This window comes from Eumetopias jubatus, unplaced genomic scaffold (genome assembly GCF_037043125.1).
Source record: "Eumetopias jubatus isolate StellerSeaLion01/CBP00866 unplaced genomic scaffold, mEumJub1_p1.0 scaffold_3, whole genome shotgun sequence".
Classification (NCBI taxonomy): Eukaryota; Metazoa; Chordata; class Mammalia; order Carnivora; family Otariidae; genus Eumetopias; species Eumetopias jubatus.
The window spans coordinates 69,529,194-69,557,155 of record NW_028274809.1 but is presented as its reverse complement, the minus strand read 5'-3'; the positions used below and the strand labels follow the sequence as shown (position 1 = coordinate 69,557,155).

Genomic DNA, 27,962 nt, shown 5'->3' with positions numbered 1-27,962 from the left:
AAGGAACAATGAATTGTATGGCTTTGATATTGTACAACTGTTGTACAATATCAGATATTATGCGATGGTCTTAATATCTGTGTAGTATCTGATGTGCAATATCCACTACTGTACAATGGTCTTACTGATATCTGTGAAATATCTGCTATTGGGCAATATCTGATATCGTTAACATCTGATATTGCCAAATGGTTTTAATATCTGTACGGCATCTGATATTGCACAATATCTGGTTCCAATTAAAATAAAAGAAGAATTTCTATTTAATTTGCTCTTATGACTATTAATTCGGTCCAGGATGTGGACATATGATCTATGACTACTTTTCTGGATATATAACTCTGCAAAGATCGGTCCAGTTACTTACAGTGATTGAACTCTATTAAGAAATAGAATTATTACAAGAGCCCTACAGATTTGCAGGTCAATTTATAGCTCTAATGGATGAGTGGGATTTGGGATGTAAGGTAAGCTACTCAGTGCCATGCTCCCAAAGTACAATCAAAGCTGAATTTCACAACCCTCTGTCCATTCCTATGCATGACTCACCAGTCTTATGTTGAATTGATATTTTTTCCATTTCTTCTATTTTTAGATTTTTATGCTGGAGCTCACTCTAAGATAACTTTTTCCAATAAATGGTCTGAAGCTAAGTTTGAGTTCATAAAATCAATTTTTAAAAAAATGAGGCCATTTTGCCAACGACTGAACAAAAAAAATCCTGTTTCCTCAATTATCCGCTAGACTAAACTCAGCATCTGAAATCTATGCTTCCATTAATATAGATATGCCAGCCAAAAATAAGTAACTGACTTTTTTTCTTAACTTACACTGAGATGATATTGTTGATGTTATTTGTTCTTATAACATGAGCCTCATCACAGTTTCCTGGAATAAAATGATAAATTATGTATTACATAAAAAATAAAAATTATTTGGGTCTTTCAAAAGCTATATATGTGTGTGATAGAAAATTGTATATGTATTACATAAAAACCCTACGAACTGCTTAATTTAACACATTTTTATGTATCTTTTTTTTCTTTTTTTTTTTTTTTTTACAAAAGCTGAACTCTCTCCATGTTTATAAGGCAGTCTGGGATAACAAGCAAAATAAACAAGAGCCTTTTTGGATAAGCGTGTCCATATGCCAATGTGGTTTAGGTCTCATTCAAGACACAAAACGTACTACCTCTGAAAAAATGCGGGAACGTTTATTAAATGACCAGGAGAAATTCCACAGTATGTAGAATGGGAATAACAATACATAACTTTGTAGTTTTTTTCGATTTTTAAAAAGAAGTCCAAGGACATTAAAATATTCTTTTCATTAAGATGCTCCAAGAAATGAACTAAGAAAAATTGATGCAAGGACTCCTTCAAGTTCGAATTTGTGATACAAATATTTTTGTCTTTTTTTTTTATTTATTCATAAGAGACAGAGGGAGAGAGAGAGAGAGAGAGAGAGAAGCAGAGGGAGAAGCAGGCTCCCAAGGAGCAGGGAGCCCGATGCGGGACTCGATCCCAGGACTCTGGGATCATGACCTGAGCTGAAGGCAGACGCTTAACGACTGAGCCACCCAAGCGCCCCTATTTTTCTCTTTTAACAGGGCAAGCTGATGTGTTCACATCTCAGTTCCAAGCTGCCTCTTTCCCTAGGAAACATGAGTTTTTAAGGCACATTTATGGTGCCTCCCCCTCCCCCTTGCTGTGTGTTTGTAGCACCTGTAGCCATAGCTGGCACCTGGGGGCCTCGCACTGTTGGCACATTCCCTCTCATTTCTTTGGAGTCTATTCAACTGCTGTGGTTTTACTCAGAAGTCAGTGCTTTGCATAGATGATTTCCTGAGACTGTTTGAATAGTCTTTCTCAGAAAACCGTGCCAGTCTGGCTGTGAGCAGCTCTTCTCTAAGAGTTGCTGACAGGAGCCTGGTCAGGTCATGGAACCCGGACGTGGGTTCCCAGCCAGGTCCTACTAGCTTCCTTCCTTCCCCCTTCCCTTCTTACTCCTGCCTCGGTGATGTCACTGCCCACATCTTGCCATCCCTTTAAAGAAGAGCACGAGATTTGGACTGGTCCAGTTAGAAAAGAATATAATGCTTCCCTGGGAACCTATGCAAAGCTCCCATAAAAACAATTCATATTTGTTGTTTCAGCAACGGATGTGGAAATGATTTTAAATAATAAACAAGACCAGACGGAATAATTCAAACTTCAGTAAGGTAATAATCTGTTGCGAAGACAGAAGTCCCTACTTAGGGTTACAGACATGAAATTTGGGACAAAGGTAACCCTGAATTTCTTGATTTGAGTGTACTTTTTAAGATCATCATCTGAACAGTGCAGTTTTGCGATAGGACAAAAATGGCTTTTAATAAGGTCGGGCATGCTGTTTTGAGGTGCTAAGGTAGAGAGAAGCATTGTTTTATGAAGTGGCTCATGTGGGTGTATATATGCTGGTGTGCCGTGCTGCTGGCAATCCCGTGGTCCTCGTCTGTATACCACTGCAGAGAGAGACAAAGGTCAGAAATAGGAAGTCAGTTGTCTTCTTCTTTTTTAGAAAAATAATTCAAATAAGCTCTCACGAGCATACATAGAATTAAAACATTGTTTTAGGGGGTATATATATATATATTCTAATGAAACTATCCAAATCCACTTTCAGATTTGACTCAAAGGACACTTAGAACCACATCATGCACAGGAAAGAATGTTTATCCCATTAAGTACCCTAGTTTTAATTGTTATCAAGTGTCAGATTTCTCCTACTCTGCAGGAAGAGAAACTGTATTAAAATAAATGTTTTAAAAGCAACTTTTCCTAATATATGTTACCAAGGAACTAGAAAAATCTATTCCAATATTTCATATATATGTTTAACATGAGGTCAAAAGGCAAATGTATTATTTGCAAACACTTTGATTTTTCACTAGAATTTTCTATCTGTATGTCTGACATTTATGAAAGAGTTGATGACCTGAGGCAAAAATTTATCAACACATTCCACATTAAACAAGTGGGAAATCACTACCAGGCAAACATATATCATAGAGACATAAATAAACTTTTAAAAAATTGCCTAATTAAAGTATCAAATCTTTTCTTTGAGTAGTAGAAAAAGAAACCTCAAGCTCTTATAAGACTCTGACCCCAAAAGACATATACCAGGTTTTTCTTTCTTTTTTTTTTTTTTTTTGGTATCAAATAACTGCCCCACTCTGATTCAGTGGGCATCATTTGAACTGATCACAGAGCAGAGTGAGTGTGTGTGTGTGTGTGTGTGTGTGGAGAGTGAGGAAAAGCAGGTTTTCTAGCTAATAGAGGCAAGAAAGCATTTTATACAAAAATATTTAGTGCAACACACATGCACATACATATAAAAATACAAACATACATTTATATGTGTGATATATACACACACAAAAACCATCTTTTTTTCTTTTTTCTTCTTGAACTGAAAAGATCTAGAGCAGAAAATGAATCTGACTTAATACCTAGAAACAGCCTACTGTATAGGCAACAACAGCTCTAGCCATTTCCAACTCTATAAAACAAGCCTAATTGTTTATTGCCTGTGGTTGTTCAACAAAAGATAACGTTGCATTTGCAAAAACTGAAGCATGCCGATTATTAATGTCCCACTGTTGTTAGGATGGCTAGTAATGCATACTAGACAGAAATGGATTTTCATATTGGAGCTGAGCTATTATCATGCTGGTTTCACTTTAGAATTACTCCACCACACATTTACTGAGTAAGTGATTACTTCTGAATCCAAATAGGGAGAGACTGAACGACCACATGGGTAGGAGAGCACTGTTTTGACACTCCCAAGATATGCAATATTGTGCTTCTCAACCCCCAAGTCTCTAATAGTTTTGAACATTACTCTGTCTATGGCTTAAGGATATCACTTCCAACTTCTCATTGGACAAATAAAAACCCTTTTAGTTCTGTCCCTGTCTCCCGGGACTGTTTGCGGAGAAGGAGCCAGGAGAGGGGGAAACCAAGACCCCACCAGCAAGTTCTCCCCTTTTGCACCAAGTTTTGCTATACCATTGCTTGGAAATCCACTCCAGCATCCACCAGGGCTTTGGAGATCTGAGCTGACTGCTGAAAGTGAACGTTATCTGCAAGGAGAGAAAGGAAACACAAAGTAACTAATAGCCGCTCCTTTTCTGATAGGAAGGGTAGGAAAGGCACAAGAAGAAAGGGACTATTTGAAGTTCTAGGACTTAGCATCCCATTTAGCCCAAGACAAGTGAGTTGTGGAAAGCAACACTGTTTTATTGAAGTAAATGTAACAGTCTTGCCCCTCATGCTTTTGTTTTGTCAGTAGTGAAATTGCAAACCTGTCTGTGATACTAAAAAGTCTAATTAACTGAAACTCACCATCTGCTGTTCCATGAATAAGGAGGTACTCAACTTGTTTAAAATTTTCAGCTCTGCTCATGACTGTTGAATTCTGGAATTGGGAAAAAGAATGTCATTATTCAAAAAAAGATCTGCCATAAACTGATTTTTCACTTCAGTTTACAAAATAAAATGTTTTCAGCTGGGGCCCCCTTTGATACAAAATATAGCAAACCGATATTTAAGCAAATGCTGTCTCCATGCATGGCAGAATGCACAGCATGCCCTGTGCCTGGGAGACAGGACTGGAAAGGGAGGATGCCACATCTTCCTTGCACATGCAGGCAGAGGGCACCTGCCACCAGGGCTGCACGCAAAGCCCCTTGAGTCCCAGATCCCAGATTGGCTGTGTCCTATGCATTAGCACAGGGCAGAGTCTCATATTAGCAATGTATGTTCCATGGGCTTATGCTGTAGTTCAGCCAAAAAGTGTATTGCCATGGCAACCGTGTGTCACATGGTGCCATACATGCTACATTTCAAAGAGCCTGTACATAGCATTTGCAACTAAACATACTCTGCAATATGTCATATGAACTTTGGTCCACATTGCTAGGCAATGAATGAGAAGCAAGTATTACCTCTTTTGGAACAGATGTTTAAAACCTAGGCAAATGTAACATATGGGAGGGGAAAGGGGTGCAAAAGATCAAGCATGGCCTTAGAAAATCAGTGGGTTGTTGTTGTCTGCCTCATTCTGTATCAGGGAAAATCCTGCTCTTGGATCAAGCCATTCCCAAATCAGCCAGAGAAACAGGGCAAAACACTGGGAGGTAAGCTTTTTGAAGACCGACCTCAGTGAGGCAGGACTTCTCGAATGGGCATGGGGCCTTGGATGAGAAATCCTTTGAAAGCATGGAACTGGTCATCTGATCTTGATTTGGGGATGTTTACAAGGTTGGGATGAAGGCAAAAGTGTCACAGAGGCATCATAGTGCCTTTGGGAGGGGGCGAGCTGGAATCCGCTTCTCTTGTCTCCTTATGGGTTGGGGAGAGGGAGGGCCAGTGGTTTCCCTATAGGTTTAAAAATCATCCAGCTAGCTATTCCTTCAGCACCTTCGTAAATCAAAGTCAACTTTATGAGTGCCAAGTTTATGTATTTTACAGATCTCTTTGTAGCTAACACCAGCTCCATATTTTTTGATGGGAACCCTGATGGTCTGGCAGGAAGGGGATGGGGCTAAGGTGTTGAATTTGGATTCTAGCCCCAGCTTCGACATCAGCGAGCTGTGCGCCTGGAGACATGCCGCACTCTGAGTCTCGTCTTCTGTAAAATGGGCGTATTTGTAGGAAGCACTGCTCTATTTAATCCTGCCAACATTCCTCTGAGATAGGTCTCCAGTGATCCTGCTTTCTCCATGGAGACCCCAAGACTCAGAAATGAGGAACTCGCACTAGGTTCCATCTGTACGAAGTGTCGGAGCTAGACACAAAGTCTGACGCCAGAACCTCTTTTTCTTCCTATGCTGCCCCAAGGCCACTAAAATTCCAAGCTGCTCATGATGTGGTCTTCCCGCAAAGGAACAGTGAGAAGTAAGTTAACTGTCCCGGAATTTGTACCGTGCGAGCACCCTGGGTATCCCTCCGGCCACAGGCTTCCCGTGGCTTCTCAGACTGAACTAAGCAAAAAGAGAGCCCGTCTGCCCGGCCCTGTGAGATTTGGGAGGCGTGTTTTCTGACCGTGCAGCTGCCGCAGAGCCCAATGCAGCAGCAGAACCCTGAGCAATCGCTGCTCTCTGGAGAGGAAAGGGTCAAAATCAGTCTCCCTAAAGGAGGGTAGGATTCAGAGCTTGAGCTGCCAGACGCTGGGGCTCCCGCACCACCAGTGAACATCCATAATGTGAGCCGCAGGCCCCAGCGCTCCCTGTTAGCGCCCCCCCCGCCCCCCCCAGCCATCCTCGCGGCCAGAATGCTCACAGCCTTGCCCAGCCACTGCCACTCGCTCAGCCTCGGTCCTCCCCACACCGAACCTAGCGCTCTGCTCCCCCAACACACGCAACTTCCACACGGAGACCTGACCCACGCAGGCAGCTCTGTCACTTCGCCTCACCTCCAGAAGCCCCACGGGCCTTCCTGGCTTGGCAGCTTGAACAGCAAAAGCTGCTCCTACAACCTCCACGAGCCATAAAACTGAGAAATGTCATTGAAACATAGAGTAATAGTTAGGAGACATATAAATACGCAGGACAGTTAGCAAGGAATGTGATAACTACTGGAGTTTGGACCAAAACAGTTTCTGGCTGCCTTTTTTTTTTCTTAAATGGAGTGAATACAGGCTGAAAGAAGACAATTTTTATAAACAAGTAAAACCCTGAGCCTAAGATAAATGTTGTGATGTACACACTGTAGCTGTGATGAACTAGACATGGTGAGAAATGCAACATACTGAGAAAAAGACGAAAACTGTGATAAAAGTGTCATGATGCAAATTGTTTTACATTAACAATATTACACTACAAAGAAAGAAAGACAAATACTTTAATGCAGCACGAGAAAAATAAAACAAAAGCCTCCCCTGCAACGGTGAGCTAGGTGTGCCCTTTCCATGCACGCTTCCCCCTGCTCCCCGGGAGAAGTCTCCAGAGGGGCCTCCCGGCTCGAGGTGGACCAGCGGACCGGCAGCCTGGAGGTACACACTCGCTCTCAGGCTCTCAGGCGGCAGAGAGCATCCCTCCCCCCACCCCCCCGCCCCTCAAAGATGCAGCCGTGGCACCTTGCCTCTGGCACCACCCATCATTCCCTACTGGACCAAGAATCCTCGCTTCTCCAACAAGAGAGACCCTTGGCGGTCCACTGTGTGGAAGGCAACCCCCGAAGCTGGAGAAAGAGATGCATGCACTAACTGAAGATGGGGTTAATAATCGGAAATAATACCATCGTGCTATTTTAACCCACTAAAATAGGATAATCCCCATTTGCCTATCGATGGAAACAGAAATAGAAAAGGAAATGGATGACTAAGTTAGAAGCCGAATAGTCTATCACCAGCTACTAAAAAGGAAGCTCAGAGTGATAAATGGGCAAGGATGCAATGGTGGTGCAGTTGGCACCCTCCCGAGGCTAGAAACTTCCGGAGAGCCCCGCTGTCAGCAACAGTCTGGCAAAACGAAGTGGGAAGGATTGGTCCAGTGGCAGTGCCGATTCCACAGCATCTCTGTGAGGAGCTTTTCCTTCAAGCCCTAAGAAGAACCATCTGTAGCTGCTTGTTGGATCATGCTGGTTCCTCAGTTACCTTCCAGCAAATAAATCTTTGTATTTTTGAAATAAAGAGAGAGCTGACAAGAGCGGGGAAGTACTGTAAGAAACAGAAGTTCTAACAATTTTTAAGCCACCCCTCGTGCCATCGAGGAACCATAAGGACAACTGGCTTCCTGAGGACGATGATGGCAGCAGGTGCCATGTTTCGAAAGCTTCCCTCAGGGCAAGCACAGGTGTCCCATTTAATCCTTTTGGTAACTCTGTGAGGTAAGCCTGATGATCCCCATTATCCAGATGAGGAAACTGAGGTTCAGAGAGCTTAAGGAACCTCTCTGAGCTCACGCTGCTAGTAAATGGTGGAAACCAAGTTTGAGTAGAGGTCTAACTCCAAAGTCCGTTCACTTCCCCTTACGTCCTGGTGACCCTTCGCACCCCAGCCAACCACTGCTAACTCCTCAGCATTCCCAGGCTCTTGTGGAGAGGGCAAACGGCCACTGGTCTAATGGACAACCGAGCACATCAGTGCGATATTACAGGGCCACTGATTTTCTCCATGCATGATTCCTGCTTGCAACCCAAAGCTCATAAATAGCATTAAGTAATGCTATTCAGGGAAGCACCACTAATGCTACAGAAAACAGAGGCCAGAGAACATTTTTAAGAAAAAATTATCTCGACCCACTATATCGGATGTTTTACTTGTTTACATCTATCAAACAACTGTATCCGTGAGATGCCAAGGAAGAGAGCCCGTCAACCCGACAGGGGGCTCTACCTCAGTCCTCACCAAGCAACACTGGCTTCTTTAAAGATCACACAGCAGTCAACATTTTATCAGCACTCAACAAACAAGTTAAGGTTTGGCTTAAATCTGAAGGTCTCTCTCCCTTTGGCATATTCTGGGATAATAGAACAAATGTCAAATCAGTACAAGATGGCATATTTACAAAATTGCACCCTGTTTTGCATAACCTAACGATGCAGCAGTTCTTAAGGATTGAACATTTCAAATCTGCTAGCAGAAGACTGCCAAATCTATGACTGTTTCCTACACTTGCCAAAAGCCTATCAAATTTTGAGCAAAATGCAAAATAAATCTCCTCTACAAGTTAAATCAGTCCCTTCTGTGTGTTCCAGGCTGGCCTCTTCCCTTGGCAACAAGGCTCAGGACTTGGGCCCCATTTCTCTTGCCCTTGATCTTCTGCTTCTCTGCGGATTCATAAATTCATTCCCACCCCAGTCTATGTCCTGCCTTCTAGGCCACCATTTGGCCTGCTCTTCCCACAGCCCTGCTTCCATGTTATCTGTTGGTTCATCCAACCTGCTTCACAAATCCCCCGAAAACCAGCTGTACCTGCTACTCATGTGTGGTTGTGCTCTGCCTCGTTCCTCTCTGCAACCCACAGAGAGCGTCTATGCTCTCCCTCTTTATCTCCTAAGTCTTTCTTTATTGGCTTCACGCAAGTGCCCCTCCCTCGCCTACCCCTCAGCATCTACATGTTATGTAACATTTTTGTGCCTCAGTTTCAGTGTCAATAAAATGAAGATCATTAGAACACTTATCTCAGAGAATGTGAGGGAGAACTGAACCTAATAAACCATATAAACAGCTTAGAATGTGTCTGCCCGTAGAAGCAAGCACTTAATGAATAAATGAAAAAAATGAATGAAATAAATGAAACTGGATTCTCCCCCACCCCTCAGTTGAGAGGAGCTGGGGGTGGGGGGGGAGGTGACACCCTAATTTCTTGGCCACTTCTCTTCCCTGCCCTACATGCTCCGAAGGTACAAAATCCCTGGGGCTTGTCACAATTAGGGAACCACTTCTCTTTTCCATACATAGGGGGCACTCTGTCATATTTGAGTTCATGCTCTATTACCTACTCTCCTTTATTTCTCTTTGATAATTTTGTGTGCATATCTTTGCTCACCAACAAGGTAATAAACTTTTGAACAATTAAAATACCAGACACCTTGAACGGGTGAGTAAAAGTTCACCATTATGTTAATTTTTTAAATAGGTTTAACTAAAAGACCTGTGGTTGACCATATGAAAGACCACTTGTCAATGTTAGCGAGCAACACACTCCTCAAAGTGTGGTTGCAGTTGCTATTTGCCTTTTGCTATTGGGGTGAGGGTTTTCTCATTGCCGATCTGATTCCTTTGCTCAAATCTGCCGCCATTTTGGTCTGCTGTGGACTGAGACTCACTGCAGAAAAGATGTTTCCACAGAGCTACACTGCCTTTTAGAGTGCTCCTGCCTTGCCACTTGGCAGTAGGTGGGTGACTATCTACAAAGAGTCTCATGGGATCACTGCTCATGTCACTGCATTGGGTCTGAGCCTTAGGCCAGGGTCTGCTAATCTATACGGCAGCTTTTTAAGAATAGGAAAAGGCATTCCTTCCGGTTGGATGCAGCCCCAGAGGTTCATGTCTTAGTGAATGAAGCGTGGACTAGTTTTCAGCAGTGCACAAGCTGAACAACTATACGTGGCATCCCTACTTGTTCCATTTGTGTGTACATATGGTTTCTGGAATTTCCTAAATCATAAGTAGGACCTTTATTTCATAAAATGTGCTTCTCTTGGTGATGTGGGTTTCTCGAAATTCTTCCAAATCTGGGTCATCAATGACCTAATAATGAATCTTTTTTCTCATGTATTTTTTTAAATTAAAGATCGTCTTCTCTTGGGCGCCTGGGTGGCTCAGTGGGTTAAGCCACTGCCTTCGGCTCAGGTCATGATCCTGGAGTCGTGGGATCGAGTCCCACATCGGGCTCCCTGCTCGGCAGGGAGTCGGCTTCTCCCTCTGACCCTCCCCCCTCTCATGTGCTCTCTCTCTCTCATTCTCTCTCTCTCTCAAATAAATAAATAAAATCTTTTAAAAAAATAAAAAATTAAAAAAAAAGATCGTCTTCTCTTATAAAGGCTATAATCCTGGGTACTCTATTGATGATTCATTAGCTGCAAATGTAGACAAAGATCAGGGCCTTGCTTATTCCATGCTTTGGTTCTTCCTGAGCCGGATGTCCTGCAGAGAGTCAGTGGGCCAGACGAAATGGGAATCATTTTCAAAATATTTCCTTCTGACCCACAGACAGGCACAGGGTACTGAAAGCTTCTAAGGAATCGTCTTCTTTGTCTTTTCCAAAAGGGTGGGAAGAGGGAGGGAGGGAGAGAAGGAGAGAGAAAAATAAAAACAACCTGGGAAAGAAAAGTAAAAGATGGGGTCCAGAGGGGCAGCTGGGGCCTCGGAGGAAAATAGAATCTTTGAATGTATTCTTGCCAGAGACAAAAGCACAGGCTTATTTAAAAAACAAAGGAGGGCAGCTTTATTCTAAAGCCTGCTGTGCACCAAATATAGGCACTTAGATTCAGCTCTCCACACTCTGAGGAAGCAACTTACCAGGGTGAAAACAATTCAGTGAGCGGTCGCCTGCCTTTCCCTACACACCTTAACTCTCGCCCGCCCAAATCGTTCCTCTGAGTAACACATTGGGAACCTTTAGCTCCCTGGTACTGGCAGTTTTAATGTGTCCATTGCCAGCACTGAATTTGGTGCCAAGAAAACTCGACTCCTGGCGTGGAAGGATTAAACAGTCCTCGGGTACCATCTGTGCAGTGAAGTGAAAGAGTGACTTGGTGCACCCAGTGTGCGTGTGTTGCCATTGGCAGTGGGAAGTGACTTCTATTTACATGACTACCTCACTCGGCGAACACCTAAGGGGAGAGACGAACATGGCCACCTCAGGGCGGGTAGAGATGGGGAGGTGGGGGATCGATGTGGGAATGACGAGCCTCTGGGAGAATCTGGGAAAAGATGCAGGATGAAAGGGTAGATTAGAACAAATCATCCTAAAAGGGGGAGGGACGGCTGAAGAGGAAAGACCCTGTTGGCTGTAGGCTGATGTTCACGGAGAGCAGTAGGGCAGGTGCTGTGGACTTCCCTTTGTGTCAGGGTTTGGACTTGACCCTGTGCCTCTAGGTTCAAGGACTTTTCAGAATGGGATTTTAAAAATGAACTTTTGACTTAACATCCACCGGGTTCTAGAGTCAGGGCTGGGGTTCTGGACAGTAAGTACATCTCTGTTTCAAGAGTTTTAGTACTTGGAATATTTGAGAAAGCCCTTCAGCAACTCAGCAAATATGGCATACCACCAGAGGGATTAGCTTTCAAAGGTCAGCATCCTGGTCAGGTTAGGGACAAGAAAATTCCAAATGTAACATGAGAGAAGTGATGGAGACAGGCAATTTTTACAACAATGTTTCCCTTCAAAAATTCTGAAATCAGGAAAGGTTTTAAGGTTTATACTTCATACTGGGTCATCTAAAGAATATAGTGTTGAGTAGAGATGTGAACAGTTAATAATATTGCAGAGAAGAAATGGGGGTACAAAATAACCATGAGTTCAAGATAGAGAAACTGAAGATTAAGAGATATACAAGAAAATGTCAGGAGAGTCTAAAGGGGATGCTAGTCTGCCGGGAGAGCAGTACAAATTTCCTACTAAATGGTGATATAGGGGAAATGACATTCCAAGCAGAAGGAACAGAAGAAAAGGGCATAAAAGGGAAAGGCCCAGAAATATTCAGAGAACAGTGGCTATTACAAGCGAACTGGACCATTGTTAAGAAGGATGTTAAACACCTGGTCAAAGAATGAGGGCTGGACTCAGTTGAGTCACACGAAACATCCATGAAAATGTTGTATGTGGGGCTGTGGGGATTAATCTCATGCCCCGTGTGGTAAAGACAGGAGCAGAGAAAGACAAGCTAAGGGGTCACCAGCTGGGTTATTATTAGAAAAGCAGATAGTCACGTGACAGCAGCAATGTCACGACTGACGAAGAAGGGAAAGGATGTTTAAGGCGGCTTATTGGATGTGTCGGAGAAAGAATGGGAAGAATTGAGTCCCCAGAGTATTATGGGGGACAACTGGCAGAAATGGGGACAACCTGATTACGGGACTGCTAGGTAGTGGAAGATGATCGGTGCATCTCACTGGACAGGCTGTCGCTTTTCAATCTTGACTGGAAAACACACGCAGGTGCCGACTTAGCCACATACTCCTCCCTGCACCCCCTCCACCTAAGCCTTCCTAAATAAAGCTGAAAGAGATAAAATGAAACTGTGTATCCTTACGTTGCAAAACTAGAAATTTTATTTGAGTTTTACTGGGTTTTGATCACATGGCTTCAGAATCTATAGGAATGGCGGCATCTTATAAAAACGTACACATACTGCTCGGAGCGATGCATTCTTATGAAGCCCATGTAGTGAGAGCGGCGGCCCTGATGAGAAATTGTGTTAACTTATTCTTGGTTTTGTGTTCCTTGCTTTTTAATTCATTGTCCTGAAAAGCGTTTTGAATTTCCTTTGGGGAATGTAGCCATGAGATGACTGACCTTGTCATATGCAAGTTTTGGGGTTTTCAACAGACAGGGCAGATCGACTCAGGAAAGTTCTGGAAGGGCCCAAGTGCTACAAAGGTCTCTAGGGGTGAGGCTAGCACTCCCGGCTACATCAGTGTGGCACCAGAGAGAGTGCTCTGGCTCGGCCGTGGCATCCACACTAGGACACGTGGCCATATTCCAGAAGCTGTAGCTTGTCTGAGAGCAACCTACCACGTGTCCCCCCATCAGCCAACCCTGCTGGAGGCTACGCAGTCAGTGTGGCTTCCAGGGCTCTTCAGGGCACTGCCCAACCGTACTCTTCACCTGCTTTACTCCAATCTTGTTTGGGCAAATTGTACATAGCTGGCTAAGAATAGGAAAGTTATAGGCTTGTACATACATCTTCATTGTAATACCACAGAAATTTTAATACATAGCTCAAGGTTTAGGGAGTCTTCTGGGCTTTAAAGGAATATGTCGAATTTGACATGTTTCCTAAATGAAATTTTTATAATTAAAGTAATTATCTGGTGTTGCTTTGTATTTCCAAATGAATGCATATTGTGACCTATATAGCATACGATAAAGACTGTAATTAATGCAGAATATAGTAGGGGAAGCTAGTGGAGTATCTCTAAACCACCTGTGTTATTTCTTTTTAACAAGAATTTTGTTGGAAATAAAAAATATATATTTTCTAGAATAGATACACGTAAAAATGTTCTTAAACAACTTATAAATAGGTTATAAAATGGATTTAGTTTCTCATCACTTACCCTGTAATGGTCAAGGTTGTCTTCTGGAGTTGGGAGACCCATGTAACGTTCTGTATACACTGAGTCTGCGATGAAAAAAATTAAAAACAGTTAATTCATACAATAAACTTTTCTTTCTCTTATTGGGTTACTTTACGTGCTTTCATATGTCGTAACTTGTGCGTGGGTCTGTAGCATCCCCCTCAGGAGTGTCTCTTCGAGATCATTTTTATTTGGCTTGTTAATGTAGCCAGACACCTGCTCAGACTCATGCCTTTTCATACTCAGCTGGAACCAGTGAGGGGTAGAGGGAGATCAAACTAGATGATCTAAACCCAGTCAACAACCCATCTACAGAGGGCGCCTGGATGGCTCAGTCGGTTAAGCATCTGCCTTTGGCTCAGGTCATGATCCTGGGATCCTGGGATCAAGCCCCACATCGGGCTCCCTGCTCAGCGGAGAGTCTGCCTCTCCCTCCCCCTCTGCTCTGCCCCTCCTCCCGCCCCGTGCTTGTGCTCTCTCACTTGTGCTTTCTCAAATAAATAAATAAATCTTTGAAAAAAAGATCCATCTGCAGACATATCAAGTGCTAAGTGCTGAAAAGTCAGGGCTTTTAACATTATCATTTGATCCTTTCAAAGAATCTTAATTAGAAAGTCACTTAATGCCTCAACTGTCTTGAATTTTTGGTCCCGACACAAGCATATGCCCTAATTTTCTTTTGGAAACCCCTTATAATGTTCAATTACTAGTTGCTTACTTAACTCATATTTTTTTGGCAGCTTAAAATTCACTATAACGAAAACAAAGAATTAAGTTATCATTTATTCGCTGTATATCCCCATATTAGCTCAGCTACTCCATCACAATGTGAGGTAAACATTTGGTTTTGTTCATTTTGTGGCAAGCCCTCAATTTTGGCATTATAATAGTTGTGTATTGTGAAATAGATCACATTAATATCTGCTGAAATGATGTCAGCTTTTTTATCTATAAATATGGCTGAAAACAGGATACATAACTGGTTTGGTTATTTTGGATAATTAAACATATTTTTGCCCTATTTAAAAAAATTTTATAGATATATCCTAAAATATACATGAGAAAATTTATAATTTACTGTGGCTACATTCCAAAATAACTTTAAAAACTGAAGTAATTGCTTTGAAAGATGCCCCCTCCAGTGACCAGATTATTGTAAATAGTTTAAGAATAGAGTAATATGCTGTCATTGTGCTATTTAGGTTAATGGTTTGAATTTCACTGCAATTGTACAGGTAGTTCAATACTAATCTCATTAATTCTTTAAATGAATATATCATCTAAACAACAACCTTAAGCAACATTCTAACCCTTTTTGAAAGACTGGTATCATTAAAAACTACATTGATAATGAGTGTTAGTTATTCCACATGTGTTCTTTATGCCTCTTCTATGGAAATCAAAATACTGTCTTTCAAAATGAATAACAGCAATATTTCATCCTTTTGATTAAAAGGAATATAGACTATATGTAATTTTATATATCTAGAGGACACTAATATAGAAAATATAATATTTTAAAGGACATTTAAAGATACAAGATCTTCATAAAATGTTCATATCTTTTAACATTTAAAAATGAGTAATTTAGGTTGGATATGTGAGAGGAGGTTTGAAAATAGCCTTTAAGGGCAAAATAAACTTTTCCTGAAACGGCAGCAGACTTCCAATTCTTCTTGCCCTAGAACATAGTACCCCTTTCTTATTATGTTAGTCAGGTTAACATTTGTAAGAAGATCTGAAATTCATTTTTTTCTTTTTTAGAGAGAGAGTGTGTGTATGAGAGTGTGTGTACCAGCAAGGGGAGGGGCGGAGGGGCGGAGGGACGGAGGGGCGGAGGGAGAAGGAAAGAGAGAATCTTAAGCAGGCTTCATGCCCAGCGCAGGGCTAGATCTTAAAACCCTAAACTGAAATCAAATGCCTAATGGCTGAGCCACCCAGGCACCCCTGAAATTTTAATAGGATTTTAAAAATGCATAATACAGGTGTTGTAAACTTTTACAAATGCACCGTTGAAATGCCATTTATGTACTCCTTCTATCTGATCTTTGAGTAAAATTGTTCAAATTAATACATATGTAAGAACTCTAGAAAGTGCCTATGTCTAGAAAATTGAGTTGGTCCAAATATATTTAATGAAGTTCTCTTATCATTACACTTCTAAACGCACAAAGATTGCTTCTATTATTTTATTGACCACCAGAGGTCTCCAAAAACAAGCTATCCAACAGAACAATTAGTATAAGCAGGAAAGTAATTCTAAGAAAACAAATCCATTGTGTGCAGACTAAGTCAGAAGTATGCTTTCCAGTTTTTTTTTTTAACAGAAAGATAGCAATATTTATTTATCTATTTGTTTGTTTGTTTATTATTTTTTACATTGGCTTCTCTTGACTTAGCCTTTAAAAAAGGGTTTTCTACAAGATTGGTACTACCATACATTAGGGCATAAAATATGTAATGAGCATATTTGTTTCAATGAGTCTATTGCAGAAAGGAATTGAGATGGGGTCTGAAAAGGTACAGGAAAATAATTCATCTCCTCACCACCTCGCTTTCCCCCTACTAGTGTTCCAATGCTCACTCTCTCCCCCTGGAGAATTACAGGCTTACACATGTATGATGCCTTATAGAATTATTTTCAATGACAGAAGAAGCGATCCTAGAGTGGCTTTCGCTAACTTAGAGACGGTGGGGGGAAAAAAACACAAACAACCTAGGAATTCCCCCATCCTTACTCTCGTCTTTCCAACCAAACCCTACTTTATTTGACCTTTTACTGGAAGAAAAAGAAATACATGCTTCTTTTATTCTGCTAATATGTGAAGCCCAAAAACTCAAACTAAAATAAGGAAGGGTTTATCTGCAGAAATGTAGCATTAGGGATGTTTTGACATTTAGAAAACAGAATTTGTTGATAACTAAACGTATAGATAACAATACCACAGAGCCTTTCACAATAGCAGAGTAAGTGAGATCATTCGATTATAGGTTATCTGTAAAGCGCATCTACAATGAATCAGCTTATTTCCTGTAGAAACAGTGAAACTCAAAAAGGAATGGTTTTGTCATTGAAATTTTAAGGTCAACACTCTGTATCTTTTTGTACCTGAAAGTAATTACATACCATAGTACTCCCACCGTGAGACAGGGGCCACGGCTATCCCACACTTGAACACGCCACTGCCGGCTCCCAGGACCATTGAGGTTACGTACCCTCCATATGACTAAGGAGTGGAAATGGTTATTTTTATGGAGGTAAAGGAATTCAGGACATATGGTAAGCGAGTCGCAGTTTCCATATTTCTCACATCTTTATATACTGTGCCTCTTTAGAGATAGAAAGCATGGTAGAGAAGGGCTTAAATTGGCCTTAATTGGACAATATCTAAAGACTACACTTTCGGAGCCCTGGTCCCTTTGCTTGATAGGTCTAAGTGGGAAAAGCATCAAAAATTTGCTGGGTAGTACTTAAAGAAAAAAAGATCAATAAACACTAGATCTTTCCTGACTTTGACTCATGAGAAAAATCACCCTCCTTCCTTCTCTCCTGCTCTCCTTCCCCACCCGTCTCCCTCTTTCTCTCCCTTCCTTACCTCCCTCACCTCCCTCCTTAATCATAATAAGCAAAGATGTACACCTGACTAGCAGGGACTCACTGGCCTAGAGAGCTAAGACATTTTATCGGGGTCTTCTTAGATTAAAGATACGTGATTTTCATCTCCAAATATTCACATGCCAAAGATAAATTATCGTGCTCCAAATTATATTCACTAGCTATATGGACACAGATTCATAGCCAAACAACTACTCACCCAGCCCCAAATTGCAATCCGCTTGTCATCCACAAATCCCATTTTTGAAAATTGTCTAAAACACATGGAAGAAGTCCATGAATTAGTATTGCACTGTGTACAGAGAACTAGGGTAAGTAGTAAGTTCACAAATGTGAAACCCTGCCATTTGCTCTCTATTTCCTCCTGTTGGAATCTAAGATTAATTACGGCCAGCAATCAGATAAACACCTGAGATGGATGTATATCTCTTTTTTTTTTTAACTTAAGAGCCAGATGAACAAGGTTTACTTTTGTTGGAGTCCATAAAAATTTTGTCTGTTGTGTGTGTGTGTGTGTGTGTGTGTGTGTGTGTGTGTGTGTGTGTGTGTATGATTCACAGAAAACAAATCCTGGCAGTTTTTTTCACAGCTTTATATAAAAATTTGCAGCCCAGATGCACTTTTCTTTACATAATTGAATTTAAATCTCTCCAGATGTTTTTCAGTTGAAGAGAGGCTGCCCCCGCAATGGAGAAATAGAGGCGCATGGAAAACATCTGGGTAGGGCTTAGGAAGGTCTCTGGGCCCCCTACCTGAGAACTTAAACACCAGTCTCTAAATAAATCCCTTCTTTTGCTGGGTGTTGATTAGTTAGCTCGGCACCATTAAGTAGGAAGCGATTTTTCCTTGATGGATTAAGAAGTCTTTTTGCCACAAAATTGGGCCCCGGATTTGTATCCAGTTAAAGAAATGAGAAAAATGTTTTATGCACCCACTTTTTAATCTTAGCCTTACAACAAAAGGTAATTTGTTTGCTTTAAGAAGCAATCTAGCATATGGGGCTCTTTAACTTGTAGTATTGATGGGGGTGGGGGTGAGGACCCTTGCACTGACCTATATGTGACTTTGGGAATTTTTGTGTTTTCAATTATAGATATATGCCTTAGGCAGCCCTGAGTTAAGCAATATTAGAAAAAAATTAAGTCGTTTTCAACTCATTATCTTCTCCCTGTAAACTTTTAAAACTTAGAACACATATATGTATAGAAATGTGCACCAAATCACGAGTGAACAAGTTGATAAACTTTACAGAATGAGTATATCCTTGGACTGAGATAGAGTGCAGTACTATGCCCCAGAAGCCTCTAGGTCATTACCCCTTGCAGAAGGAAAAAAATGAAACGTTTTCCTTTTATAAGAGTCCAATTTGTGCCCGGTTTTGGACTTTATATAAAACGGGTCATGCAGGAGATACACTTTTGTGCCTGGCTTCCTTCATTCAACAGTCTGTGAGATTCATCTACGTTGCTGTATATAGTTCTTTTTAGTTGCTGAATTAGTATTCTATTGCATAAATACACTACATCTCATTAACTTTTTAAACTGGAGATGTATATTGTGGATACCCAATTCTGTAATTTTGGATCTGAGAAGCCCTGGACACTCTGCCCTCTCTCACAGAGGATCAGTCTGGATAAATAAAACTTTAGTTTTAAAATATCACAGCCCTACTCCTGAACCAGTTTATCCTCTGTCTCTAATCTAAACTTCTCTTTCTCTCTACTTTACTTTAAAGGAAAATAGCTAATCATTAACTTTGGTGTAAGACACTTAGGGATACTTAGTAAATTGCCCTCTTTTCTTCTTTTTGGTTGTTTCTTGTTTTTAAAGGCATTCTCCTCCACCCATTTCATCATTCACCATTCTTCTGCATTTCCTAGTTTATGATTTCATAACATTATTTTAAATTGACCACCTGTCATGCTTCCCTAGACATACAGGCAGTTGGTTATAGAAACTCAAAGACTGCATTTCCCATTTACCAGTTGAGTGCAGTTGAACTGGAGCATGCATTTGAGACTCCAATTGAGTTGGAGACCTCGATTCAGATTCTGACTTCCCCTGGCAAATTACCTAACCTAAGAGGCTGCATTTTTTACCTGAAGCATGGGGTACAGATCCCCACTTCATAGGGGTGCTGTGCCGTTCCCATGACAATGCGGGTAAAACCTTGCCCATTACGTGGTAACCATTATCCATCAGTAACATCTCTCTTAAGCCAGACCACATCTATCTGTGGACTCATGACTGGAAAGCGCAACAATGAGATGTGATTCATACTTAATGAAACCCTTACAATTGTGAGTGAAGATGGCTGTGCTCCACAATTCTCCCCAAATGGCAGAGTAACCCTCAACCAGACTGTAGGAGCCACTCTTAGGACTTGATAGCTACCCCACGTTAACGCACAGCCTCCTACACTATAAAGGAACACTGGACTCCTTCACTTAACCTTGACTCCAGGGATGGTCCACTTGTTTAGTCAGATGTTTAGTCGGGGCTGCATTTATCCCTCAGTCTGTCCACGGACAGATGAATGTCAAGTCTCTGCTCCCGGAAGGAGGTAGCACATATACCAACTCCCTTTCTAGAGTCACAGAGAGGAATTTAAGAAATATGTCTTTTTTAACCTTTATATACATCTCTAATGACATACATTTTTATCTAAGTGTGGTATCTTCACTGAAAATGTACCCCAAAGAAAGAAGATTCATCCAAGGACACTTTGCATTCTTTCCACTTTACAACTTTAAAATATAAATCGAGAGGGAAAAATCAGATGACCTTCGGATTCATCTCCTACTCACTCACCTGGCTGCTTCAATTTGATCTTCAACTTCAAATGTTCCCAGTCTTCTGTTGACTGCGTGCATGATCTTGTCTCCTTGGTAACCACTTCCTCTGCCATCAAAGCTGGCTACAATAACGTTTTCTGTGCTTGCAAGGTAAGTAGCCCAGTTGAGTCTGAAGACAGCGTCTGCTTTTTGACTACACGGGCCTGCATATCTGTGAAAAATCCCAAATTGTTAGCCGTTGCGGTTTTTCTGAATCAAATGAGGCGTGCCTGTATTTCTACTCCCTGTGGACAAGAAATGTGCGTCTTTCCCGACCACAAGCCTGAAACTGTGCCAGCCACCAGGGTGTCCACAATGGTTCCTCTAAAACTTGGCAACATGGCTATAATGGCTGTGTGTTTCCTTCAAAGATGCCCATTGGTTTTACCTTTGAAGACTGGTATCAAACACAGACTTCAGAGGCCAACATTTTCTAAGTCGTATATTTCTTGGAAATCAAAGAAATAAATACTTAATAGTTGGGACAGGGATGTTGTGTTATGAAAAATTAATGAGGATGACAATCGCTGCAGCTGTGACTATATCCTTCCCCCCTGGCTTGCAAGCACTCCTACTCTACGTGTGCATTTCCTAGGCTGGAACTTCCTAAAGGGTGGCTTGACTGCTGTGTAATCCGCACCCCCTCTCCCCAGCCCTGCACAGGGTGCCACACTCAGGCTCCACAAGTCACTGTGGAGTGGGCCAAGGTATGCATGACCACTAGTCCTTAAAACTTCAAAGGAAAAAAGAAGTGGACGGTCTTGAAAAACCTGTACGTTTTTATTCCGCACTCTATTCATTAACGAGCTTAACTCCCTGCTAGCTGCAATCTTTACAGGCTAGACCCCACTCCCACACAGCTGGATGCCCAATCGCCATCAAGCCCTCTCATTTCCATTTGTTAATCAAGGCAAGTTCCCTATAGCTCCTTGCATCTCACTTAAATATGTCATCTTTGCACAATCTACAGGACTCCTGGACCCAGACCTGGTCCGGTACCTCTCCCTCCCAGCCCATCCCTCTTACTGGTCTGCTCACTGCTCCCTCCACTCAACATGCCTTTGCTCTTCCTAGGGATGGAAGTCAAAAGAACTTTGGTTTTAAACAAAACATTGTATTACTTTCATTTGTAACATTCTAACTTTAAAAAGAAGAAGCCATTCATGCATTTCTTGGGCGAGTAAACATTTTTTAACAACATGTGAAATGCCTTGGTCCTTTCAATGATATTAGATTTCGAAGGGGAAGAGCTTCCCTTAATATTAGTTATGTATCAAGTTACCCTACCCGCTAAGATTAAACAACACTATTTTTAAAAATAGAAAACAAAGATTTAAACATCTAAGGATGGGAAGAGGAAAACAACTAAAAAGAAAAGGGCAGTAAATTTACCATGTGTTTTTAAACTTTCCTAAATAAAGTGGAGGTCTAGCCATTCCTCACTGGGGAGTTGAAGAGGATAAAAGTCTCACTCTTTTCTAAAATATCTGTTTCCAGTATTGGGGCTAAAGCCTAAAGCAAATTAATGTCACTCTAGTCAAAGTTAGGCTTACTGAAAATGAAACAGCACATCTGGAACTTTGAAATACCTTTTTCTCTTTCTTTGAGCTTTTATGTTTTGTTTACATGGAACCGTAAATACAGTGCAACAAGGTTGTGTTGGATGCTAACACCCCCTCTTTTGTGGGTGGTGGTGGTGGTTACAACAGAAAAGTGATGTTCTTGAGTCTCAGTTTCCTTTTCTGTATAATGGGCCCAACAGAACTCCTCACATCGGTTTGCAAATTACCTGGCAGGTAGCAGGCACCCGGCACGTTTTTTGGTTTGTTTCTCTTATTTTTAATCAAGGATATGAGACAATCTAGGACAGGAGGAGTGGCCTTGTGCCATTATGTGTGAGTTCAGGGCAATTTTAGAAGGACTGAAGTAAAATGTATTCCCAGTCATTATCAAAAATATTTTACAAAGATGCCACGTTTAGAATTTGCATGACTTTACATTTACTGTTCAAAGATGTGTGATTTCAGAACTTTCTCTGAGACTTGAAAAAGTCTGGATTATAATGAATAATTTCCTATATCACATCTTCTCTTCACCAAAGAGGGGAATGAAAAATACCAGGCAGTGGTATTTCAGGAACTAAAGGAAGAGAAACCTGATGTACTAATGCATCAAAGGCCACTAATGGCGATATTTGGGCAAGTTTGGGGGTAAGGAAGTTGTGAAGACTATTAATACCCATCTCTTGCACGTTAAAATGTCTATGAGGTAAGCATAAAACTGGTGACCTGAAAATTCCTTTGGAATTCCCTTGTAGTTCAGAGAAATAAATCAAAACTAAAGGACCGTATGCCATTACAACAGAGAGGTGTCCACTTTCTCCATTCGAAAGATGGTAGAAAACAAAGGTTTGGATTTGTGATTGCAAAATGGAAGAAGGAAATAGTAAAATTCTTCACAATGATTCAGGAAGAGACAAAGGATACATTCGCCTCTAATTTTCTGTTAAGCTGCACTAGGTAAAAAATGTCCAATGATTAACTTTTAATTTGTTCCCTCCTCTTGAATACTTACACATCTATTAGTAGAGGATATTTCTTGGATGTATCAAAATGAGGAGGCAAGATCATCTGATACCAGAATTCTAAACAAACAGAAAGATGGATCAGTAAATTAAGAGTAATTATTAGCACACGATCTAGGTTTCTTTGCAGTGATAAATCATAGTTAGTATTCAACAATTTGTTAAATTATAATAGAAAAAAATGAACTGCTTGGAATCAGTATGCTTTTAAGATATAAAAACATTCTCTTTCCGGTTAGAATACTAGTTAAGATTAAAGCAATAAAGTTGTTTCTAATATATCTAATTAAATATATTGGTGCCTTGTAAAATAAAAGTGCATCTTAGAATTGCTAATGTTTTGTTTTTATGATTCTGTTCTTTGGCATCTGATCTACTTATCTAGTTTGTTTATGGCTTATGTTCTAAGTTTTCCTCCAAAATGTTTTCCTCTTCTTGAATTTCCTTGAAGATGTTTAGGATTTTTAGTTGGCCCTAACTCTATTTTAAAATTCTGATTTAATAACATTTTTGTAATTCTTATTGCCATCCCAGACCGCAAAGCTGAGTTCCCATTTCCAGCTCTGTGTCTCACAGAATGAAATCAGGCTTACACGCAGCAGACTGTTATGTACGTTCTATATGATCTGCAGGTCTGTTTAATTCTCTCTGCTTGACCTAGCATCAGTCTAATAAAATCTGTCCCTAAATAATGAATTGGTTTCCTTTGCTCCCCAAATCAAGATGAGTTAGATTAATAAATCTTAAAGAGAGAGAGAGAGAGATTGAGAAATTTTCTATATTTTAATCAGATTATTTCCAGCTTCAGTAGATTTAACCTATAGGGGAAAAAAATCCGTATCTCTAGAGCTGCTGTTTCTTTATGTTTATCTTTCTTTTCTTCCTTTCTTTTTTTTTTTTTGTTGTTAAAATTATTTTAGTTGAGGAAAAAAGAAAGGTTTAAGAGTAAATCTCTATATAGATAGATTTCCCTTCAATCTGTATTTGTATTTTAAATATATGCCTTCTGACTAAATGTGCTTATAAGAATAAAATTTAAGTCTTTATTATTTTTCAATAGAATGTCAAACCATGTGTTGATCATGATGTTTTTAATAAATATGCCAAACCCACCATTTGATCTCTCCTTTGTTTGAATTTGTACTAGTGGATTAGAAGTGTTTTAGTTCCATCTTTCTGAAGATGCCATTTTTTCTTTAGGTGTGGGGGCGTGCTTTGTAATCCCCAGTCCCACCTCCTACTGCCCCTCCTCCTCGACGCCCCCACCACCCCCCTTCCCTGGAGTTTGAATGTACAACCGCCTCCCAGCTGGACTCTCCAGCTCTGGCAGATCCAGGCTCAGTGTCCTCCCTACCAGGTTGCCCATCCAGTCCTGTGGTTTTCCCTGAGCCAAAAACTTTCGGGGTCCCCCACTGTTTGTCAAATCTCAGTATGCAGTGCCTTCCGCACCAGCAACCCAGGTAGCTCTCCGGAACTCTAAGTCCTTGCCCATCATGCCAGCAGCACCAGCATCACCTAAGAGCCAAGTACAAACTCTAAACCCTGGGCTCACCCTGCCTTGCTGGATACCAAGACTACTGTTAACAAGGTGCCAGGTGATTCATATGCACATTCAGTTTCAGCAACCCTGCCCTAAGCTCTTCTTCACAAGCACCCTCTACTCCCCAGCGCTTTTCCTGCCACTTAAAATTGGATGGATCTTTTCTACTGGATCTTACTGAATCTTTTTTTATTAGTATCCTATATTTAAAAAAAACTTAAATCAGTCCTGACGGATTTCCCCATCCCCCATGAGTAATTAGCTCTTAATGGGAAAAACAGCCAACAAATACAAATGAACAAACTACAAAATTTCCTACTCAAAGAACACTCTCCCCACCCCCCCACCCCCGTTCTCAGTGGTTCCCGCACACCATCCCTGCTCAGGCTCCCAGCACAGGGACCAGGCTAACTATGGCAAAGAGAAAGTTAGGAAAAATTCAAGATTTCTCTCCCGAGATTGAAGTTTTAACATTTTACAGCCAACCCTAATTTTTTTATACAATCACGTCAGATATTTTTTATCTCTTTGGGTTAAAGGTAAAATATATCAGGATATCATTAAGTTAAACACTCAATTAATACTTAATAGCAGAACAGAGTTACTAACAGAATGAAACATAAGCAGCAATAGTTTTTTCAAAGACTAAGCAGCATTTTTTTCCAAATGCCTTCATTTTAACACAATAACTTTTACATAGAGTGGTATTGTATTTTAAAACAAAAAACATGTAAAACTAGCAGTTTTCATGACAGAATATTTCATAGAAAAAAATAACCTCAAATTAGATGTACATAATAATAAAATGTGTATTTTCAGATCAAGTTACCACGTTTAGTTATATTTTTTATTGGTGTTTCCAGGAGCAGTTCTGTTCCTAAGGAGATTTAACTTACTTGTTTCATTCAAAATAATGAAATCCAGTTTTTTTGAGGGCATCTGGACATCCTGCAGCATTTTATCCAAAGCTGAATTGTCTTCCAGGACTCTCAGTTCTAAGCAAATATTGCAGACGGCAGTAATTTGTTACAATGTGAAGAATTCAGATTGTGCAAAGTGCTAACAAACAAGTAGCAATTCACTGATGGGACTATACATACTTTGGATTATAAACCTTGACTTCAAATCATTTTTTTAAACACTCTAAAGCCAAAAAAAAAAAAAAAAAATCCCACTATGCTAAGTACCTGTTGATCTTATTCACACACACTTTTCTAAAAAGCAAAGGAAAGGTGAAATGCTAGGAAATACCTTTATCGTCGCTGCTACTATGCAGAGTATACAGGGGCAGACCAGGGCCTGTTAATAGGAAAAATGCTTTAGGTGAGGCTTTTTAAGAAAAGAAGATAGCATATTTTTAAAAAAATGGCCATTTGATACCATTTAACTTTGATATGATTTTAATACCATTTAGCTCCGACAGAATAAAAATCATGGTAGATAAGGTGCTTACTAAGTGTTAGCTGTTTTTCCTTTTCCTTGGAATAGGTGCAATTTGAGATTAAGAAGTTATTACCGGAAAGGCACAGGGATCAGTACAATGAAGCAGAAAATGAACCTCTGGCCCCGTTGAGTGCCTTGGGCATGCTGCCTACAATTTCCTCAACTGTGAACTAAACCCACCAACCCCTGACACGGCTATCTTTCCTTCCCAGCCCTAAATCCACAATCCGGCAATGACCACGCCGGCTCTGGGGCCCTGCCCCCTTAGGGCGGAGCTCTGGAGCCAGCCTGGGGGTGGGGGTGGATTTCCCTCCCGCTGCCCCCACCCCACTGAGTCCTGAGCCAGGGGGCACATCTGCACAGTGCCTGACTTGGATAAGCGATTCCTTTCTGGCATGCAAAAGTGTTTTTCTCGCATGAACATATCTTCACTATTTATCCCAACTGGTAGTTGCAGACTAGAAGGTAATGTATAGAAAAGCTATTTGGTGAGCTATTTAATTTTGATGCATTTAGATAATATTAATGTTTTACTCTTGATCAGAACCACAGTGAAGGCATTATAAAGACCTGGGTTTGAATCCTGGCTTCCCTGCTGTGTGACAACATATCTATGTTCCATCTCTTTACATATAAAAGGAGAACAGTATCACTTTAAAGAGTTTTCTTAAGAATCAAACAAGACTACAAATATAAAACTTTTAGCACAGTTCCTAGTACGAAATGTGTGCCCAAGAAATGACTAAAAACAGTCACAGGAAAAAAAAAAAAGAAAGAAAGAGAAGAGAAAGATGTAATAATGAAGAAAATGTGCTAGTAAATAAAGATTCAGATAGCTGGTTTGGAGATCTCTTTCCGGCGAGGGACAGTTCTTTCTCAGAATATCCAGATTCTTTCATTTTGAGAAGTAATCTAGCATAGGGCTTATTGGAGGGCTCAGGAGGGCTCAGGAGATGGAGACCTGTGCTTGAATCCTGTTGTGCCTCTTATTAGCTGTGTGACCTGTGGAAGTCACGTTGCCTGTCCTTTCCAAGTTTCTTCATTTATAATAAAGAAAACAATAATAAAATAGCAACAGAATATGGAGCAGTGAGCAGGTTGGGTGACAGACACTACTCACATACATTTTCTCATCTAAAGGGGCAAGTGCATAAAATAATAATTAAAAAATCTACAATAAAAAATCTATATGTATATATGCACACACACACACACACATATATTATATATGTGTATAAAATGAGGTGCCTCTGCTATACCTAGTCTCCAGTGTATGTGTATATTTGTTGTGAGTTCAGTCAAAAGCAAGCCATGCAACTCTCTTGGTTAGAAGGGGAGGAAAGGTGGTTAACTTAACCACTTAGATGTGCTTGAAGAGAAGGGGACTTATGGGATTTCAAGAGCTCCTCAGATTCAAGAGGAGAAAACTAAGCAGGGCAGAAAGAATGTTTCCCAGACTGGACACAGAAAGGGATAGTTGGGCAGAATGAGTCAGGATGGGGACAGCTGGGTGGCTCAGTCGGTTGAGCGTCTGCCTTCAGCTCAGGTCATGCTCCCAGGGTCCTGGGATCGAGCCCCACGTCGGGCTCCCTGCTCCGCGAGGAGCCTGCTTCTCCCTCTCCGTTTGTTTTTCCCTCTCCCTCTGCTTCTCCCTCTGCCTGCAACTCCCCCTGCTTGTGTGCTCTCTCTCTCTCTCTCTCTCTCTGATAAATAAATAAATAAGTAAATAATCTTAAAAAAAAAAAAAAGAATGAGCCAGGCGGGTGGTAAGAATATTGTCTGAAGAGCAGAAGGAATGAAGTCAGCTGGTGAGTGGAAGGCCGGAATGGAAGGAGCCACTTCAGATAGACAGACATGATGTTCTCCCTCCCCTTGGCAGTTCACACTTACCTGAACACCTCAGTTGATAGTACTTTGCCTCTTTACTAAATGATACAGAATAGTACTGACACCTTTCTGGATTCAGCTCACAACTCAGGCATGTCACCTTTGTGTAGTCACTCAGTTGGATTCTGTAAACCAATGGTGGAAATTAAGTGCTTAATGAAAGGCTAAATGAAAAGACAGGATTGAATAATGCCATATTCTAGTTTCAAAGGTATCAGAATGCCAAAACAATGCTCAAAAACTTTTTTTTAATGTGC

At 40.9% G+C, this 27,962-nt stretch overlaps 1 protein-coding gene across 2 annotated transcripts in view; it reads right to left on the bottom strand.

Moving 5' to 3' along the window:
* Positions 1-1,211: 1,211 nt before the first annotated feature.
* Positions 1,212-27,962, bottom strand: part of DPP4 (dipeptidyl peptidase 4) — a 77,603-nt gene continuing 50,852 nt past the window's right edge. For both annotated transcript variants that reach the window (XM_028113133.2, XM_028113134.2), the window contains 11 exons: positions 27,709-27,830; positions 25,627-25,674; positions 25,272-25,370; positions 22,826-22,895; positions 20,229-20,423; positions 17,617-17,671; positions 16,929-17,028; positions 13,781-13,845; positions 4,393-4,465; positions 4,057-4,130; positions 1,212-2,504 (listed from right to left, as the gene is read on the bottom strand). In XM_028113133.2, the coding sequence (XP_027968934.1) occupies positions 2,403-2,504; positions 4,057-4,130; positions 4,393-4,465; positions 13,781-13,845; positions 16,929-17,028; positions 17,617-17,671; positions 20,229-20,423; positions 22,826-22,895; positions 25,272-25,370; positions 25,627-25,674; positions 27,709-27,830 (1,003 nt within the window). In that variant the 3' untranslated portion in view covers positions 1,212-2,402. The remainder of the gene's footprint in view (positions 2,505-4,056; positions 4,131-4,392; positions 4,466-13,780; positions 13,846-16,928; positions 17,029-17,616; positions 17,672-20,228; positions 20,424-22,825; positions 22,896-25,271; positions 25,371-25,626; positions 25,675-27,708; positions 27,831-27,962) is intronic.